Source organism: Neophocaena asiaeorientalis, unplaced genomic scaffold (genome assembly GCF_003031525.2).
Source record: "Neophocaena asiaeorientalis asiaeorientalis breed wild unplaced genomic scaffold, Neophocaena_asiaeorientalis_V1.1 scaffold182, whole genome shotgun sequence".
Taxonomy (NCBI): domain Eukaryota; kingdom Metazoa; phylum Chordata; class Mammalia; order Artiodactyla; family Phocoenidae; genus Neophocaena; species Neophocaena asiaeorientalis.
Genome location: NW_020174648.1, coordinates 3,616,742 through 3,637,847, shown reverse-complemented (window position 1 = coordinate 3,637,847; position 21,106 = coordinate 3,616,742). Strand labels below are relative to the sequence as shown.

Here is a 21,106-nt window from a genome sequence, read left to right as displayed (position 1 = left end):
TATTGGTCCTGACTCTGCTTTCTCCTGTTTTTCTAGAATAAGTGTAAACTCCTCTTCTTTGCAAAAGGTCTCCAGACATTTGAAGGCAGTTATTCTTAGATACAGTAGCACACTGTGACTTCCTTCCAGATGTTCTTTTCTCTCTCTTTCCCCTCTCACAGTCTCTCTCAAACTGTCCTTGTTTCTTTTTTCCCAACTCTCTCTTTTCCCTCTTTGATCTTCATGAAATCATTCAGAACCAAGACTCCTATCCAGTCACTCTGTCATCACCCAGAGCCTCAGAGTTCTTCTGGGTCCTGGTAAACAAAGAAAGGGATAATAAATGAGAAATTGATGTTGACATAAGGTTTTCTTCCTGAACCAATTCCGGCTCCTGGAGAGTTTGCTTGCTTGCGTGCTCACCTTTCAAAATCCTCAAGAATTTTGTCACAGATCAGTGTCAGTTCACCATCCTGGAGTTTGTCAGACCAGGCGTTTTCCTCTCCACAGATTTCTTTAACTTCTTGCATTCTGTGCAGTTCTTGAAAATGAGCGATGGTAGTTCAAGGTCACGGGCTCACCTCAGAATATGTGGTGACTCTGCTTGGGACCTGAAGCATCAATTTTACAAGAAAAGTGGGAAATATGTTCTGGATTTATCGTGAGAGAATATAGGTTTTTCATTCAAGTGAAATGTAGAAAAAAAATCCTGAGAAAACTTTTTTCTCAGCTTCTCAAAGAATTGCACCTCCCACATGATTTGATTTTGTTCACCTAGACTTAGTTTGTGGTAAAATCATAGCCAGAACTGCACTCATCCTGTTTTCTACTACACTTATGTCTTCTATATGCTTTCCTGTGCTTCCTACCATGACAGGCCACCACTGTAACTCATGCTTTTTCCCCATCTTCCATTTGCCTTATGTGGCTTCCATCTCAGAACTGCCTTTCAAAGCCAGCCTCTTCTCTCTTGTCTTGGCTTCATCGTTTACCACTTGGCCTTTTCTCTCTTCTCCAGTTCAACCTGCCTAAAATCCTCTTTTGGTCCCTCTGTGCCCAAAGGATAAAAATCCAAATGTTTTCTTAGCATGAGAGTCTCTTCTAAATCCATCCATTTACTATTTCAACAAATATTCCATGAATACTGACCTTGTGCCACTGATTATGCCCCATCGTTTCTTCCTGCTTATCTTGTGTTCCAGTCTCAATGAACATTTCCAGATTTTCCTAGACACAGAGCCTTCCTTAGATCCCACTTGTCTTTCCATGTCCTATTCCGTTTTCCTGCAAAGCTCTTTCCATTTTCTCTACCATCTGAGCTCCGACTCACCTTTCAAACCCATTTAAATATCACCTCTCTATAGCTTCTTTTTTGGCTCCCGCAAGCAAGTTAGTTATTCCTAATTCTGGTTCCCCATCAGTCTGTTCATATTTCTGCTTTAGAACTTATTTTGTGCATTTAATTAATTATTTATTTGCCTATCTCTATTTGCTCTTCACTTGGCTCTGAGCTCTTCCAGGCAAAAATGTCTGCCACGTGTAAAGATATAATAAAAGAAGGAAGTCACTCTTTAAGAGTAGGGTGTTCTGGGACTGAATTAGATGAAGCAGAAAGCAAGTGGGTAAGGTTCCACCCTCTGCAATCATACTCTGTTGGCTTATTTATTTATTTTTTAAAATAAATTTATTTATTTTTGGCTGCGTTGGGTCTTTGTTGCTGCACGCGGGCTTTCTCTAGTTGCGGCGAGTGGGGGCTACTCTTTGTTGCGGTGCACGGGCTTCTCATTGTCATGGCTTCTCTTGTTGCGGAGCACGGGCCCTAGGTGCATGGGCTTCAGTAGTTGTGGCACGTGGGCTCAGTACTTGTGGCTCACGGGCTCTAGAGCGCAGGCTCAGTAGTTGTGGCTCATGGGCTTAGTTGCTCTGTGGCTTGTGGGATCTTCCTGGGCCAGGGCTCGAACCTGTGTCCCTTGCATTGGCAGGTGGATTCTTAACCGCTGTGCCACCAGGGAAGTCCCCTCTGTGGGTTTAAATGGAAGTTCTGCTACTTCCAGCTGTGTGATCTTGTACAAGTTATTTCTCATCAGTCAAATGGGTAGAATAATAGGAATTTCTTTATAGGATTTTTTGGTGATAACTAAAAAATAAATTTGGTTTATTTCAAGATAGGTGCTTATTCTTGTGATAGGTCTCCTGAGAATAAATATGGAAAACAGTAGAGCGGAAAATCTTGAGGAAGAAGAGAAAATGAAGAGAGATTAATTGAGAAAGATGGAACAAAGAAGGGGAAGCCTTACTTTATCAAACTCTTTCTACTGCAATCTTCATGCATTAATCAAATTTATCACTTAAAATCTACATATTGTTCTCCCTAGCTGTAGCCGGAGTTAATCTATTCATTGATTTTATAGTTATAGATAGTCCCAGATAAATTCCTAACTGTGACAGGTGCTTTCCCTGTAGAACACAGCTCCTACACCATAATCCCATAATGTTAAAGTCAGGGCCTCAAGACCAACAGCATTTCCATCTAGACTCACAAAGCAAGGAAGAGAGACCCCATATGGGAATGTTACTGAACTGGGGAGATATGGGAGCATGGATGTTTGACCACATAGGCAATAAAATCAGATAATTGAAAGGGACCTTTATCCAGATAGGCAATAATGTCAGGAGTGAAGATTATTTGCCAGGCTGCAATATGAGATTGACATGATCCAGGTGGAATTAGTCAGAGTAGGCTAACTGCTGGAACAAACAGTTCCCAAATCTCAGTGACTTAATACAAGTTTACTTTTTTGCTTATGTCCAGTGCAATTTGTGGTAGGGTTAAAAGGAGATTGCCTCATGAAGTCATTCAGAAACAAGACCCCTTCTATCTATCCAGTCACTGTGTCACCACCTAGGTCCTCAGAGTTCCCCTCTGGGTCCTGGTAAACAAGGAAAGAGAGCATGAAAGATTTTATGGGAAGTCTTATGGGCTAGGCCTGGGCTCACATTAAACTGGCCAAAACTCAGTCATGTGGCTACACTTAAATGCAGAGGAAGCTGGGAAAAACTGTCCGTCTGTGAGCCCAGGAGGAAAATGAAATCGCTTAGAGGACAATTTTCCAGTCTCTGCCACAAGTGAGGAAATGCAAGAAAAAGGGGAAATGCAAAGCCTTAAATTGAAATTCAAAATGTCGACTTCACAAATATAGGGTATAGGAGTCCTGGATTAGCTGTGGAAAAAAAATATCTGGGGTTGGAAAGATGGGGGGCTGGGTCTGGTTCACCATGAGATTACTGTCAGCCAAGAATATTTTTCTCTCAAAAAAAGGAATGCAATATTCAGGTGTATTAATAAAGGAAATAGGTATAGTAGAAAGATCACAGACTATCTTTACTTTTGGTTGGTTATGTGTCCTTGACTAAGATACTTAAATTATCTCAGTCTGAGCTTGCTCAGCCATAAAATGAGACTTAAGCTCGTGGAGTGTATCAGTTAATTATTGCCACAATTATCGATATAAAAGTATCCCCAAAACTCAGTAGTTGAAAACTGATCATTTTTCTCACTCAGCCTCTGTAAGTTGGTTGAGTTAGCTATGCTTCAGACTGTGGGTCTGCACAGGGGCCATTAGGTCTTTACTCCAGTGATGCTTATTATGGGTCTCAGGCTGAAAGGGCAGCATCTTACAGCTTCATGGAGGGAACAGTTCTCATGGTGAGGGCAGGGATGCGAGAGAGAGAGTGGAGACATGCACTTTGGGGCCCAGAATTTGCACCTGTCACTTCTGTCCATGTTCTGTCCAAAGCAATGTCACATAGCTAAGCCCAATATCAATGGGGGAGGGAAATAAGCTCCATTCATATGAGTGAGTGATGCTGCAAAGTTACCGCAAAGTTACATGTCAAAGGGCATTCTAATACAGGCAAGAATGAGGATTCTACCCCACTGACATTTGCAAGATTGTGGTGATGACTGAAAAATATGTAAAGCATCCAGTCCCATGACTGGCAACATAAGGACTCAGTAAATTGACACTATGATGATAATTATGATGACACTGATGTGTTCAGATACTGTATCCTAGTGTACTCTTGGTGGCTCAGAACACGTCTACTGGATTGTGTTTAATTGTGGTTGTCATCTTCAAAAAGAAATACATTGACAAACTAGATTGCGAGCAGAGAAAGTTAAAGCATAAGGGCCTAGAGATCTAGGAACTATATTGAAGGAACTAAAAATAGTTAATCTAAAGAAGAGTAGTCCAGGCTTCCCTGGTGGCGCAGTGGTTGAGAATCTGCCTGCCGATGCAGGGGACACTAGTTGAAAACAGTAGTTGAAAACAATGATCATTTTTTCAACTACAAAACAATGGGTTCGTGCCCCAGTCTGGGAAGATCCCACATGCTGCAGAGCGGCTAGGCCCGCGAGCCATGGCCGCTGAGCCTGCGCGTCCGGAGCCTGTGCTCCACAGCGGGAGAGGCCACAACAGTGAGAGGCCCGCGTACCGCAAAAAAAAAAAAAAGAGTAGTCCATATAAAAAGTAAGTACACCCAAATACCAGAAGGGCTATCTCACTGCAAGAGGAATAAACTTGTAGAACAATGGGAGGAACTGCCAGTGAGGGGGACTTTTCTGGGGTTGAGTAGGTAGTGGGAAGCCCATGTATGTTTGCTGGGGAGAAGCCTGGCATGGGCTGTCAGCTTGCTAGGCAAAGACAAGCACAACGGGAGGTGAAGAGTAGTGAACAAAGCGATCTTCTCCACAGTTAAAAAGATGAGCTGTGGGGATCAGGTTGGGAGGTCAGGGCAGAACTGGGGTTCTCTGTGCCTCAGAAAACATAGGTCTCAGCTCCCTTTTCAGTTCCTTCTGGCCTCATAGATTCACTGGCCCTTCATTGCAGTGTGTCTGCTGTACATCCTGTTGATTCTACAAACACACCGCTCTCAACACCCTCTCCGAGCCCCTGAGCCTGTCGGGCAGTATGAGATTCGCCAAAGAATGCTCTCTTCCTCCTCCTTTAAGCTTGAGTCTCCCCTCCCCATTTCTCCCAATCAGCCTTAATTAAACTGTTTGAAAGCTACAGCTTGATTTTAATTAGAGCAAAATTGGGAAGATTAGAATGAAATTGGCCAATCATTGTTTACCGGCCGTTGTTTGAGAACACAGCAGGCTGCTAAATTACCTCCATGCCAGGCTTCTTGAATTCTTCCAGTGGGTGGGCCGGGGCACTGGGGCATGATGGGGAGGGCTGGCCTTCTTTCTCCTCTTGTGCCTCTTGGAGTTGCAGGGGCTGAGATATTTTTACCCAAATGCTCCTGGATCAAAGCCTTTCTGCCTGGGGATTTCTCCCAGCCACAGTGGTAAATGAGGCAAAAGAATTTCCAGGGAAGTATGACAAAGGTGTACAGTGGCCTTTGAACTTGAGCACAGGTCATAGACAAAGACAGAAAATCATTTGTGGCGTGGTGTGGGTTCTCATCAAACTCTACCACTGATCAGCTGAGACTTGGTCCCTTTTTTCAGTTTCTCCGTCTCATCATTTGTTAACTTCTAGAAGGTTCTTAGTTGAGTAGTAATGACTCCACTTCCTCTTTCTTGAGGCCCTTGCATTGATAAAATTGTTGAGCTTGTGTAAGAATTGTGTGCAATTATTTTTTTAAAAACTAAAGGAAAGCTTTACACCGATATAAGAGATTATGGTTTTATTATAATTTCTTTTTACAGTTCAGGTTAATCATGTCTTATTCATTATAGCAGTAAAGACTCTAATAGGCAAGTACATTATAGTAATCTCTGGTTGAGATGGAAATCTCCTGATGATGTGCTGTATCCAGAAATACTGCCTTCTGTACAGGAGCCAAAGCATGATATATCCTTCAGCTCTAAAATTTCCAGCTCAAGAACATGAAACCATCTTAGCTGTGTCACTGAGGTAAACAACTGGCATCCCTCAATGTATATGTTGGCTTTGGCTATTCTCCTTCATGTGAATTTTCTAAGGCAAATATGAGCCCTATGGGCTTCCCTGATGGCGCAGTGGCTGAGAGTCCGCCTGCCGATGCAGGGGACACTGGTTCGTGCCCCGGTCCGGGAAGATCCCACATGCCGCGGAGCGGCTGGGCCCGTGAGACATGGCCGCTGAGCCTGCGCGTCCGGAGCCTGTGCTCCGCAACGGGAGAGGCCACAACAGTGAGAGGCCCGCGTACCGCAACAACAACAACAAAAAAAAGAAAACATGGTACTGTCTTAGCTTGGTGGATGGAGTTCTATGAAGAGAGTACTAGCCCTGGATGCAAGGTATATTGTTAGAAAGATGAAGAAAGAGAAGGTGCCTTTCCTAGAACTCTTTAGGGAAATCAGCAGTCCAAGTCTTAGTGTTTATTGAGACTCCTGCATCAAATTGGCGAGTGAAGCTAGTTGGGAAAAAATAACTCTCCAGGAGAAAGGTGGGCTCTGAGAACAAAGACGTTTGTATTTATCTAGTACTGGTTGGTATGGGAGAAATTTGCCAGTGGTCATTGGTTGACAGTTTACATAGACAAAGTCAAGTCACAGTAAAAATGACAAGAAACCTATTTTTGTCCTTGGCCTAAGGCCAATCCATCTTTTTGGCTCCAAAGTTCTTAAATATTTTACTTAATGACCTGTCCTGTGTCTCCCTTCATTTTTCAAGGAAAATCATTTTTTTTTTCTTACAAGTATGGTTCATATCAAAACAACCTTTTAGAGGATGGTAGCTCAGTCCCTTTCAGCACTAAAGGTTGGAGGTGGGTACCTCCAAAACACAGGTTGTTGGAAGTACATCAGAAGACTAGAGAAGGGCAACATTCCCGACCACAACAGTCCACTCCTTCTGCCATTGTGTTTAAAGTGGGGCCTGGAGCTGGGCATCCTGGGCTCAGTGGTGGCCTTAAGACTTCTCCCCAGCCTCTCAGGTAGTACCAGAACCTCTTCTAGAACAGCTGCCTGAGTGAGCAGGTGATGACTGGTTTTCTCTGCTGGAGACAGCATTGAATCCTTCCCCGGTAAACCAGGCTGGATTCTAACTCAAGGGGAACAAATGAGCTCTGAGCACTCAGGGGCACGCCGACACTGGGACAGGATGGTGCAGACCTGCAGGGGTGCCACAGCGGAGCGCGGTGGGTCAAGCTGCATACTCAGGATACAGGAAATGTGATTTTTCCAAATGGCAACCATATTGGTGGTCTCGGAAATGGGCCGAAATGTGCTTCCCACACAGAGAGGGAAAGACGTGTCTATTGGAAAGTTGGTAAAAATCATCTGGCTGTAAGCACAAGGTCTCAGTGCAACTACCCATACTGTAGGTTGCTGTGTTCATTACTACTAGGTTTCAGCCTCACTGAGGTATAGTTTTGTTTTTTAACTATGGATTTTTATTTTTTTAATTTTTAAAAAATTTTAATGGAGTACAGTTGATTCATAATGTTATATGTTAGTTTCAGGTGTACGGCAAAGTGAATCAGTTATACATATACATATATTCACTCTCTTTTAGATTCTTTGCCCATATAGGCCATTACAGAGTACTGAGTAGAGCTCCCTGTGCTATACAGTAGGTCCTTATTAGTTACCTATTATATATATAGTGGTGTGTATGTGTCAATTCCAATCTTCCAGTTTATCCCTCTCCCCACTGCCCCTTGGTAACCATAAGTTTGTTTTCTACATCTGTAATTCTATTTCTGATTAAACTATGGATTTTTAAAGAAATACTCTCCTCCTTAAGGTTTCATAGGGAGGGAAGCTTCATGGGTCATGACTCTTCAAGGGGGCTGGGTCAATGTTCTCAGTTTACAAGCCCGAAAATTGGTTCTTCAGCAGTGGCTGCCGGAAACCGCACCTGGATGGAAGCCCCCGGCTGTGCTCTTTCTGTCTTTCTTGGCTGAGAGCACAGGACTCTGCCGGAGGGACTCTCAGTGGCAGTTTTTGTTGACCTCGTGTATGGTGGAGGAACACACTGCTGCAGGGGGTTTGGTGACCTTAGAGTCAGTAGTTGCTACGTGGAGGCATTCCTTTTCATTTACATCTTTCAAATTGGGAACACCTTGTGGCCATTTAGTATTCTAATCGGAGACCCTTTTGCTTCAGATCCAGAGCTGGCCTGGCCCCCAAGCCCTGCTGAAGCTCCCGTTGCCTGAGGCTTGGCATTGGGGCTTGGTTCCGCCTTCCTGTCACAGGCCCCTTTGGATTCCGGAAAATCCCTAAACTCATGTGCAACCAGAAGCATCCTGTATTGGCAACCGGACTGTTAGTGTTTAGCAGTCTGGGACAGAGATAACCACGATCACTTCAGAATGCAGATAGAGATTTTTTGTTATGTATACAATATTCTCGGTGTCGGTGTGTACGCTCGCTCCTAATAACACACTGGATTTTACCCTCCAATCGGGATTGTACCTTTCCTAAACTTTGTTTTGATTATTAATAATTTTGTGGGTATGTTAATCCTTTGACAAAAATATTTGCGATTCACTCTAGGCTAATCTAAAATGCAATAGAAAGTGTCCTAAACTTCTGTTAATTGTAGCCCTTAACTGAAGCAACGTTTTGAAGTGCTTCAGTTAACGGCAGGCAGAGTCCACATTGGAGAGCTCTGGTCACCCTTGGTTTAACCTGTGAGCTCTTTATGTAGTCACCTCTGTTGCTTTAAGGGCCCTTTCCATATGGCCTTCCCTAGTGCTTAAAATGTTTGCTTTCTCATACTGTTGACTGTGAAACAAACACAGTGGGAGAAGATTTTAGGAGAAATGGCTAAATTGAAATGAAAATTTACTTGAAGTCTTAATTGAAACAAAGATGATGGCTTAATTGAAGTAGCATGTGTTAATATAATTGTTATATAGAAAACATCCTTTTCCTAGGGGAAAAAAGAGCCTTGATTATTTTATTATGGAAAAAAAAAACTACTAAATGAAAAATTGGAAATGAACATTTATTATTTGAATAGCTCAGGCTGCCTTCCAGTATTGCCTTCTGAGGTTTTCAGTTGCTGGAAAGAACCAGGTTAATAAGTTCTCTAAGCATTTTTTTTTTTTTTTTTTTTACCACTCTGGCTCAAACTCCATTCACAGATGTTTCCTCCATTATTTTGATTCAGTGAAGGGCCCCAAAGGGCAGGCAGGAAACGGAGTGAAGTAGAAGAGAAAACCACTGGGTGCCCTCAGAGCCTGAACCTTCCTGCAGCCAGCTGAGGCCTTATGCCTAATTCTGAGTCGACACCCCACCAGTTTGTGGAAGCGAGGTTTGTTTGTTTTGGGAGGGTGTATTTCTCCACTGAAATTCTCCTACCCCCTCACTTACACACACACACACACACACACACTCACTCTCTCTTCCACTCACAAACTCGTGATTGCCCCTTTGACTTTCACGGGGGAGGTGGTATAACACGTTGGTAAATACTGTGGATCCTGGGACCAGACAGCCTGTGTTTCAGTCCTGACTCTGCCACCTACCAGGTGTTACCTACTCGGCAAATTATTTGTGCCTCGATTTCCTTGTCTGTAAAATGAGGATAATTATATTTTACCTCTCATAGGGGTGTTTTGAATATTATATTGGTTAATACTTGCAAGATACTTGGAATGCCTGGCACATGCTAAGAATTCATTAAATGTTAACCATTACTTTTTATTACTGGCTCATAAAAACCTTCCTAAGACAGTATCATTCATTTTCTAAGTCATTTGTTATTCTGTGTTATGATTTTCAGAGCAGCCATAGGAGCTGGAATCAGGCCTTTATCTCTGATTCCTTGCATGGTACCCGGTGTATGGAGTTGATTTTTTTTCTAGGTCTTAATTTCTCCTCCTGCAAATGGGTATATTGAAACTACCTTCATCCAAAAAAGGTTTTGCTTTGGTGTATATGTTGCACTACATTTTGGATATACAGTACATTCCTGTTTTGTGTAGATAATTAAAGGAATTAAGTGTTCTGGGTAATGAAAATATCTTTGTTGAAAGATAGTAAACTCTTAAAAAGCATTAGAATGAAATAAAATACACTTAATCGAATATACAAAAAGGAAAATAGTGTTATAGAAACAGCAATATGGTATTGACCTGGGTTTTGGTCATAGCTCGGCCACTTACTGTGTGACTTTTTGCAAGTTATTTTCTTAACTTCTCCGGGTCTCATTGTTACTATTGTCACCATCATCATAGTTGTTGTTAATAGCACTGGGATAGGGTTAGGACACTAGATTTTGTTCTGGTTCTAGTGCCAAATGGTTATATTGTTTTAGACAAACCACTTCCCTCTTTGTTTCCTGATTTTCTTATAATGTAAGAGGAATGGAACAGATGTTCTCACCTGCTCTGCATGCTGGCATGTGGTGGTGCTACAGATGGATTATAGGGGTGTCCATATATTGATTCCCTCAGCCCTTGGGGTGATTGGGCAGGGTCTGGGGTAGCAGGACTCCCTGTGCTTGTCTCCTCAGGCCTGAGAAGCCTCATTCATTGATCCCAGTGCATCACATACAGAGAATTTTCAATGTACAGGATAACATGAAAGAGGTTGGCAAATAGTATTCAAATGTTTCTTCTAATTCTAATAGCCCAAATTTCCCTCTTGGTAATTTTGTGACATTAGGCAAAATACTTAGCTTTCTGAGTATATTCATTCACTTGAGTAAGATACATTCAAAACTTTGGTTTGGATAAAATATGTGATACAGTCAAATATGTCAAGTCTGATGTTGGACAAAGGAAGATGAAGACTAAGGAAAAGTACAGGACTCCAAGATTGTTGCCTCTTTGGGCTCTTTAACACCATGAGTGTGGCAGAAATCGTTGTTAGACCTAGTATAGGGGATTGGAGCTGTTGATGTTTAACACTGGGTGTAAATCACAGCAGAGTCTGAATGGGCGCTCCATACTCGCAGACTTCAGCATGTGGACTGTCATTGGAAGTTGTCCATGTCCACTGAAGACAGTGGAAGGGGATTCAGACTCAGTTTACCAAAGCATAAGAAAATACCTTCAGTGCCTTGATTTATATATAAAAAATGCACAAAATATGCCCATAAGTTACATTTTTATAAATCAAATCTAATTTTCTCATTGATATGTATACACACTTAGAATGCTCTACTTTTATTTCACATCAATCACTACTTGGTTGTTGCTTCTATGTATTCTCATCACTAACTTTTTTTTATCTAGTTTCAGTAATTTGCAAACAACTAAATGATTTGGAGAGCTGTGACATGAAATAATGGTTGTTTATTTTATTTATTTATTTTTGTGTGTGTGCTACGCGGGCCTCTCACTGTTGTGGCCTCTCCCGTTGCGGAGCACAGGCTCCGAACGCGCAGGCTCAGCGGCCATGTCTCACGGGCCCAGCCGCTCTGCAGCATGTGGGATCTTCCCGGACCGGGGCACAAACCCGTGTCCCCTGCATAGGCAGGTGGACTCTCAACCACTGCGCCACCAGGGAAGCCTGGTTGTTTATTTTATATAAATAAAATAAATGAGAGACTCAATCATTCAACAAAAATCTATTGAATATCTACTATTGTTCTGTTTTACAACATCTAGCATTGTTCTGTTGCTGTTGAATAAGACAGAAAGAATCAGTCCTGACCTCATAGTGTTTATGTTCTAATGGAAGAGAAAGAGAATTAAAAATATATGTCAGGTAGTATAAGTGCTAAAAAGATATGTAAAGCGGGGCATGGGGAAGCAGAGGTAGGTGTGCTCTTTTGCATGGGATGGTCAGGGAAAAAGCTTCTCGTAGGAGAGACTGTTCAGCAGTCCTGAATGAAGTGCACTGAGCAAGCAATGTGAGAACCAGTTTTTATTTATTAGATTTAATTAAAGTGGGATTCACCTCTTTGGTAAAGTGGCCTTTCCTTTCAGTGAGGAGCTATCACCATTGTAAGAAACTGTGGAAAATGGAAGAATACCTGCCAACCCCCTAACAAACTAAGTGATACGACAGAAATTCTTTGTTACTTAATGAAGTCTAGGTGTGGCCTACAACAAACCAGGGAGAGTGGGTTTGGTGCCAGAAACAAACACCATCACCAAGATTCATGTCAAGGAGCTTACTGCCTATGTTTTCTTCTAGAAGATTTATAGTATCAGGTCTTAAGTTCAAGTCTTTAATCCATTTTGAGTTGATTTTTTTGTATGATATGAGATAGGTGTCCTGTTAAATTCTTTAGCATGTGGTTATCCAGTTTTCCCATTATCATTCCAGTTATGTCAAAGGAGACTATCCATTCCCCATTGAATATTATTGGCTTCTTTGTCATAAAATAATTGACCATATATGCGGGTTTATTTCTGGGCTCTTTTGTTCCTTTGACCAATGTGTCTGTTTTATGTCAGTATTATACTGTTTGGATTACTATAGCTTTGTAGTATAATTTGAAGCAAGAAGTATGATACTTCCAGCTTTGTTCTTCTTTCTCAGGATTGCTGTGGCTATTTATAGTATTTTGTGGTTCCATACTAATTTTAGGATTGTTTTTTCTGTTTTGTAAGAAATGCCATTGGAATCTTTCTAGGGATTGCAATGAATCTGTAGGTTGCTTTGGGTCATATGGACATTTTAACAATACTAATTTTTCCAGTCCATGAGTATGGAATATTTTTTATCTTCCCGGACCGGGGCACGAACCCGTGTCCCCTGCATCGGCAGGCGGACTCTCAACCACTGCGCCACCAGGGAAGCCCTATTTGTGTCTTTTTAATTTCTTTCATCAGTGACTTACAGTTTTCAGTGTACAAGTCTTTCACCTCCTTGGTTAAATGTATTCCTAGGTATTTTATTCTTTTTGATGCAGTTGTAAATGGGATTGTTTCCTTAATTTCTCTTTCTGATATTTCACTATTAGTTTATAGAAATGCAACAGATTTTTGTATATTTATTTTGTATCCTTCATCTTTACTGAATTTGTTTATTAGTTCTAATAGTTTTTGGTGGAGTCTTTAGGGTTTTCTATATATAATATTATGCCACCTGCAGATAGGGACAATTTTACTTATTCCTTTCCTATTTGGATGACTTTTATTTCTTGCCTAATTGCTCTGGCTAGTATTTCCAGTACTATATTGGATAAAAATGGTGCTAATGGGCAATGTTGTCTAATTCCTGATCTTAGAGAAAAAGCTTTCAGCTTTTCACCATTAAGTATGATATTATCTGTGGACTTGTCACTTATGGCCTTTATTATGTTGAGCTATGTTCACTGTATACCCACTTTCTTGAGAGTTTTTATCATAAATGGATATTGCATTTTGTCAAATGCTTTTTCTACATCTATTGAGATGATCATATGATTTTTATCCTTTGTTTTGTTAATGTGGTGTATCACGTTGATTGATTTGATGTTGAGCCATCCTTGCATCCCTGGAATAAATCCCACTTGATCAAGGTGTATAATCCTTTTATTGTACTGTTGAATTCAGTTTGCTAATATTTTGTTGAGGATTTTTGCATCTATGTTTATCAGGGATATTGGCCTGTAATCTTATTTTCTTACAATGTCCTTGTCTGGTTTTGGTATAAAGGTATGGGTGCCTTCATAAAATGAGTATGAAAGTTTCCCTCCTCTTCTATTTTTTGGAAGAGTTTGAGAAAGATTGGTATTAATTCTTCTTTAAATGTTTGGTAGAATTTGCCATTGAAGCCATCTGATCCTGGACTTTTGTTTGTTGGGAGGTTTTTGATGATTAATTCAATCTCTTTACTAGTAATTAGACTGTTAAGATTTTCTGTTTCTTCATGATTCAGTCTTGGTAGGTTTTATATGTATATGTTTCTAGAAATGTATCCATTCTCTCTAGGTTGTCCAATTTTGTGTATAATTGTTCATAGTAGTCTCTTATGATCCTTTGTGTGATATCAGTTGTAATGTCTCTTCTTTCATTTCTAATTTTATTTGAGTCTTCTTTCCTTTTTTTCTTGGTTAGTATAACTAACAATTTGCCTTTTTTTTTTTTTAAACCTTTCAAAAAACAGCCTTTCGTTCCATTGGTCTTTTCTATTGTCTTTTTAGTGTCTATGTCATTTATTTTCATTCTGATCTTTGTTATTTTCTTCCTGCTACTAACTTTGGGCTTAGCTTGTTCTTCTTTTCTAGTTCCTTGAGGTGTAAAGTTAGGTTGTTTATTTAAGATCTTTAGTTTTTCTTAATGTAGGCATTTATAGCTATAATCTTCCCCCTTAGAACTGCTTTTACTACATCCCACAGGTTTTTGTATTTGTGTTTCCATATTCATTTGTCTCTAAATATTTTTTGATATCTCCTTTGACCCATTGGTTGTTCAGGAGCATGTTGTTTAATCTCCATGTATTTGTGAATTTTCCCGTTTTCTTCTTGTAATTGATTTCTAGTTTCATACCATTGTGGTCAGAAAAGATGTGTGATATGATTTTAGTCTTCTTAAATTTACTAAGATTTGTTTTGTGGTCTAACATATGATCTATCCTGGAGAATGTTCCATGTGCCTTTGAGAAGTGTATTCTGCTGCTGGATGGGATGTTCTATAAATATCTATTATGTCCATCTGGTCTAACATATAGTTTAAGTCTAATGTTTCTTTGCTGATTTCTGTCTGGATGATCTATCCGTTGTTGAAAGTGGGGTATTGAAGTTGCCTTCAATTATTGTATCACTGTCTGTTTCTCCCTTCAGATCTGTTAATATTTGCTTTACATATTTCAGTGCTCCTATGTTGGGTGCATAAATATTTATAAATGTTATATTTTCTTGATGAATTGATCCCTTAATCATTATATAATGATCTTTGGCTTTACATCTATTTATCTGAAATAAGCTACCCCAGCTTTCTTTTGATTTCCATTTGCATGGGATATCTTTCTCCATCCCTTCACTTTCAGTGTATGTGTTCCTAAAGCTGAAGTGAGTCTTGTTTGCAGAACATGGTTGGATCTTGTGGGGGTTTTTTTGTTGTTGTTGTTTGTTTGTTTAATAAGCTGCTCTATGTCTTTGATTGGCCATTCCAGCCAATAAGAAGTGAGTTCAAGCAACTGTTCTTTATGCTGCAGTGGGATTTGGGATAGAAAATATTTTGACAATTACCCTGTACTTTAAAGTTTAGCATTTCCTCCACAAAGGAAATAAAAGATAATGTATTATTATGAACTTACCTGCTTAGATAAATAAAGCCACACAGTGGGAATTTTAAAAGGCTTTGTCAGAACCCTGAATTATCAGTTATCCCTTTTCCTTTGTTTCCCTGGTAATGTTTGGCACATGCCCCCACTCTCTTAGGTTCTAGAATTAGATAGGGGAGTTCTATAGCCTCAAATGGGCATTGATTTTTTATTTATTTATTTTGAATTATTTAATTTTTTTCTGTGGACTTGTCATTTGTACTTCATGGATTTGGGGGGAAGTTTAGAGCAAGGTTTAGCCCTGTCATGAAGAGCAGAGTTGGGATGGGTGAGAAAGTTGAGAAGACTACGTTTTGTGGTTTTCTAAGGCAGTGGAGCTGATCCTTACTAGTATAATTTGGGAGGCAATGGAAAACCCCTTTTTTACTAGTGGATATGATCATTTAAATCTCATCCTTTAAAATACAGATATTTCAGCGAGGAGTAAAGCATGAAGATTAAAATTCCAGATGGAACTAGAAAGGAACTTTGCCATCTTCTAGAATAGAGCTTCTCAAAATGTACATCCTCTTAGTTCCTTTCAGGATGTCCATGCTGACATTTGCAATAAAGGTGCAAAAGCAATGGTGAATGAAACTGCTGGCATCTTAACTTAAATAAGGGCAGTCTCACCAAATGACACTAGTAGTCATGTATTCATCATTACATACCTAAACATACACACACATACATGCATGCTTAACTTGATGAATGTCCTTGAAGCAGTAAAATGTATTAATTTTATTGGATCTTGACCCATGAGTACATGTCTTTTTTAATATTCTGTAAGATGAGATGAAAAGTACATATAAAGCATGTTTGAGGTTACTGAAGAATGATATGGTCTCAGAGAAAAATACATTTGTGATTGAGTTGTGAGTTGAACTAGCCACTTTTTTCATGGGACTGAATTTTTCTTGAAAGAACAACCAACAATCTATGGTTATTCAGATTTCAGTGTTTGGCAGACATTTTCTCAAAAAAAAAAAAAAAAAAAAAAAAAGAATGAAGCAAGCCTGCCTCTTCGAGGAAAGTAACTGACAGTATTTGTTACTAATGATAAAATTTAAGCTTTCAAATGAAAATTGAAATTTTGGAAAACTTGTATTTGTCATCATGAGCTTGACAGCTTTCCAATATTTAAAGACTTTTTTCTTGAGATTTGTGGTGATATTAACAAATATGATGTTTTGATATTATATAATAAAAAGTGTCAAAATGTGGAAGATCTGAATAACTCAGTGGTCCCATATCTTCCAGATGGATGACCAATACATGATGTTACAAAATCATAAAGAGTAAAAAGATCCATTCAAAGTACAATATAGAACGCTGGATTTTAATGTAACTGAGTATGAAAAGCTTATTGATACGGTTTCAGGTTCCACACTGTAATTAACCTTTAAGAAAGTACATTTGTTGAGTTTCATGTGGTACCAAAGAAGAATATCCACAATTATCACAACAGATTGAACTTAGAAGAAAATATGAGAATGCAGCTCTCTTCTGCTAAGCCAGAAACTCGAGAGATTTGCCAAAAGGCAAAGCAATGCCATTCTTCTTACTAAATCTGTTTTGTTCCAGAACATACAGTGACTGTCACACAAATATGTTATTTATGTTATATATGATGCATTTATTTCTGTTATCTTTAAATGAAATAATAGATAACGAAATTTAAATTTTCTCAGTTTTAATTTCTGAAGGGGTAATTATCATTAGATATAAGCCACCTAAATACAGGGACTTGATCATTTTTAAGAGTGTGATCGGGTCCTGAGACCAAAAAGTTTGAGAGCTGTTGTTCTAAACCCACCTCCTGACTTTCAAAATGGGTAACAGAGGCCATGAGGTGACTCATCCACTGAGTTGCAGTTGTGACTAGATCTTATTCCAGCAAACCACTTCCAATATTTTCATTGTTTGTTTTTCCCCATTATACTACTACCATGACTGCCTTCAGGTGAATAAGCCACTCTCCAATGGGAGCATGTACTAATGGAGATCAGCTGAGGTAGGGCTTTCTTACCAACTGGGAATCAGAGACCAGAGGGCCTCTTTCAGGCAGTGGTCCCTCCATCTGCAGAGATGTATGCTGACAGGAGATGAGGGGGTGCAAGTGGAGGAAGAACATTACCTGCTTCCGATTTTATGCCTCTTGTTCCAAAATACAGTGAGCTTTTCCTTGTCCCTCGACTTTTCCTCCAGGGAGTTTGCACGTTGGAAAGTGAACAGCCTGGCTCTAGAAAGGAAGGACTTCTTTAGTTTGCCATTGCCTCTTGCCCCAGAGTTTATCCGGAACATCCGCCTCCTCGGAAGGAGACCCAACCTGCAACAGGTCACCGAAAACCTGATCAAAAAGTACGGCACTCACTTCTTACTTTCTGCCACCCTTGGAGGTAAGCAATACCACGATCCTACACTCATTGGTTGCCAGCTCATCGAAAATAGCTTTAAGACCCATTGACTATAGCTTCAGTACTCTTCCTGGGTCTTTTATTCTTCCTGGCCTGTTATTGACCGGGAAACGTTTTCTTTCTGGTGCATTTGTCAACAGTGTAATCTCTTGACATCCAAATTCACCCCAGAACATTGCTTATAAGCATCCTCCTGGGGACGGGATGTGGGGTAAGGAGGTTGGGGGACAGACAGACTCCTACTAAGCACTTGCCAGAAGTGGGTGCTCCCACTTTTCTTTTGACTGAGCCATCTAACCCCGAGGTTTCTCCATACCTTAATATTGGCTGTGGCTACAATAGTGAGACCCATAGGCAAAGAAGTAAATGTCCACTGAGTCCCTGACCTCTCTGCTTCCACTCTATAGAGATTGGTAACCAGCCAAACCAATTAGAATGACTTTGGGCTGGATGGAGGCAAAGGTGGAAGGGGACCTATGGCTAGGGGATGGCGCAACCTATGGCTAGGACCCAGCGCAGAATTGAGAGCTGGGAATAGGCAGCATTCTCTCTGCCCTGGCAAGGAGAAAGCAGGATTTATTATAACATTTAGCTCACTGTCTGATGGACAAAAGGAACTCTCCAAGGGTTCAGGCCAGCTGCCGGCATGTGGTAGGCGCTGAGTGTTTGATGGGGAAAAGGGAGGTTGAGCTTCAAGGCTTTTGCCCTTTGTTAGGGAGCAGAAATAGCCACGGTGACTTCTTATCAACAACTTGAGACGGAGAATTTTATCTTCCCCATGGAGGTAGATTGCCTGAGACAGAGATCAATAGAGGATGTTAACTGGATAAGCTGGAGGGGCGGGGGATGAGCTTTGGGAGATGACAGAAGTAGGGAGGAGGCGAAGGGCCTCCCAGGCAGTGGGGCCCTTATCCTGTGTCGCAGCCTGATGACATTGTTCTGAACGTGGTAGGGATGAGAAGAGTCCGTCAGCAGTCAGCAGGGGCCGTGGGCTCCCTCTTAGCTCGGTCTCCCCTGGCGAAGGTTTTCACATTCTTATTGGTAGGGGATTAGGGAGCTGAAGGCCTCACCGGTGCACTCGTGTTGTTTGCTGTAGGAGAAGAGTCCCTGACCATTTTTGTGGACAAGCGGAAACTGAGCCGAAAGTCAGAGGTGGCAGGAATTGCCCCTATAGTCGGGGGCGGTGGGAACAGCTCTGCTGTGTCCCTGGAGATCCTGCACCAGCTGGCAGCCTCCTACTTCATCGACAGAGAGAGCACCCTGCGACGGCTGCACCATATCCAGATAGCCACAGGGGCCATCAAGGTAAGGGCCTGAGAGGTCCTGGGGGAGGGAGGGCAGACAGGCAGAGAAAGCAGAGGGAGGCCTGGGTGTTAACTGGCTCCAAGTGAGCCAGGCCTGACTGATGGAAGTGGGAAAGCAGCTTTCTGATGTGGGCACAACCCTAAACCAGCCCTAAAACATGGTCTGTGTCTTCCTTCTGCGGCAAATAGTCACGTGGCTTCTACCCTAAGGCAGGCTCCAGCCGAGGGACTGTGGTGAAAGGTAGACAAGGGCTCTGCTCTCCAGAGGTTACATTCTGGTGGGGGATGAAGATAATAAACAAGTAAAAAAATCAGCCCAGTAATTCCAGATAATGATATAAGGAAAAGACCGAGTCGTAGGTACAGATTTCCTGAGCTGAGAGAGGGGAACAGTGAGTATTAGCCAGATTGGTCGAGGGAGGGCACTTTGGGTTTAGACTTCGAGGCTGAGATCTGAATCCTTAGAAGTCAGCTGTGTGTAGATCCGAGGGAAGGGTGTTCAGGCAGGGGGAACAGTAAGTGCTAAGGCCCTGAGGCAGGAACCAGCATGGTGCCTTGGTGAAACACAGAGAAGACTGCTGTGACTGCAGTGAGATGAACAAGAAAGATGCTGGTACAAGGTGGAATTCAGAGGTAGGCTGGAGCCAGGTCACATGGCTGTGAGAAAGTGCAGTAGAAGACAAGCAGAGGGGTGATATGATTTCATGTATGTTTGAAAAAGCTCAAGAGTTACTGTAACTTGAATAACTATAACTTTCATCCCATGTTCTCTACTGACAACTAGAAGATTTCTAGGACAGTTCATGTTGTTTGAGGGAAGACTAGTGAAGATACTTGAGAACACTGGATATTCTACTTCTAAATATAAAGTTAGGGCGCTGAGGAGAGCTCAGTCTTGTCTTACATCCTGCTTTCATCCCATCCAAGACTCACAAGGAAGTTTTATCATTCTTTCACTCATTTGTTCAATAAGTATTTAAAATTTTTAATTTTATTTTATATTGGAGTATAGTTGATTCACAACATTGTGTTAGTTTCAGGTGTGCAGCAAAGTTATACATATTCACATATCTATTCCTTTTCAGATTCTTTTCCCATACAGTTTATTACAGAGTACTGAGTATAGTTCCCTGTGCTATACAGTAGGTCCTCGTTGATTATTTGTTTTACATATAGTAGTGTGCCAATCCCAACCTTACTGAACACCTGTATGTGTCAGGGACTGTTCTGGATACTGAGAATCCAAGAGTGAACAAAACATACGAAGTCCCTGCCCTCGCGAAGCTGAAATTCTAGCGGTGGAGACATAATTAAATACATGAACAGTGTCAGGTGGGCTTAATGGTATAAAGACATGAAGTCAGGGAAGGAGCTAGAGGGTGATGGGGACATGGTACTACTTTAGGGAAGACCAGACAGAGATCTGAATGAAGCAAGGGAGTGAGTCACATGTATATCTTGAGTGAGTGCATTCTAGACAGAGCGGGGAGTGAGGGCAACTGCCCTGAAGTGGGAGTGTGCTTGGTATGATCCAGGAGCACCGGTAGTGTAGCTGGAAGGAGTCAAAAGAGAGGTAAGGTGGCAGATGAGGCTACAGTGGTCGCAGGGCCTGGATCATGAGGGTATTACCGATCAGGGAAGAGAGGAGAAAGAGGGATCCTGGAGACCAGTGCAGTCCTTCTCACTGTCAAGGTGAGAAACAGTGGTGGCTTGGACAAAGCTGGTGCTATACAGGTAGTGAGAAATTCACAGGTTCAGGTTTTGATGGTAGAGCCTACTGAGCGTTAGCTAAGAAATTGGAAGAAAGGAGTCAAGATTAACCGTGAGATTTTTGGCCTGAGCAACCTGATGAACAGTGATTTCATTAACTGAGGATAACACTAGGGGGAGATGCAGATCTGAAAGAAATAAATCAAGGGTTCAGTTTTAGACATATCGTATTTGACATTCCTATTAGATGTCTAACTAAAGATATCTAAGAGGCAGTTGGTTATCAACACCAGGATTTAAAGAGAAATGTCATGATTGGAGATATAAGTTTGGCTTACAAATATATCCACATGTGTAGTTGGTATTTAAAACTTTGGGAAAGGAGGAGATGAGATCACTCAAGGACTGAATGCAGCTAATCAAGTGGCCCCAGGGCTTTGAGTTGTGAAGCACATCAGTTTTCAGAAATGGGCCAAACGAGGAGGATTCAACAAAGGAGGCTGAGACAGAGCATAAAGGTATGAAGAGAACCAAAGCTGGATCACAAAGCC

General features: G+C 41.2%; 1 protein-coding gene across 1 annotated transcript in view; it reads left to right on the top strand.

Moving 5' to 3' along the window:
* The window catches only part of BRINP2 (BMP/retinoic acid inducible neural specific 2), a 51,884-nt gene that overhangs the window by 12,923 nt on the left and 17,855 nt on the right, over window positions 1–21,106 (top strand). The window contains exons 2-3 of the mRNA XM_024758805.1: window positions 17,333–17,523; window positions 18,638–18,846. Coding sequence (XP_024614573.1) covers window positions 17,333–17,523; window positions 18,638–18,846 — 400 coding nt within the window. The remainder of the gene's footprint in view (window positions 1–17,332; window positions 17,524–18,637; window positions 18,847–21,106) is intronic.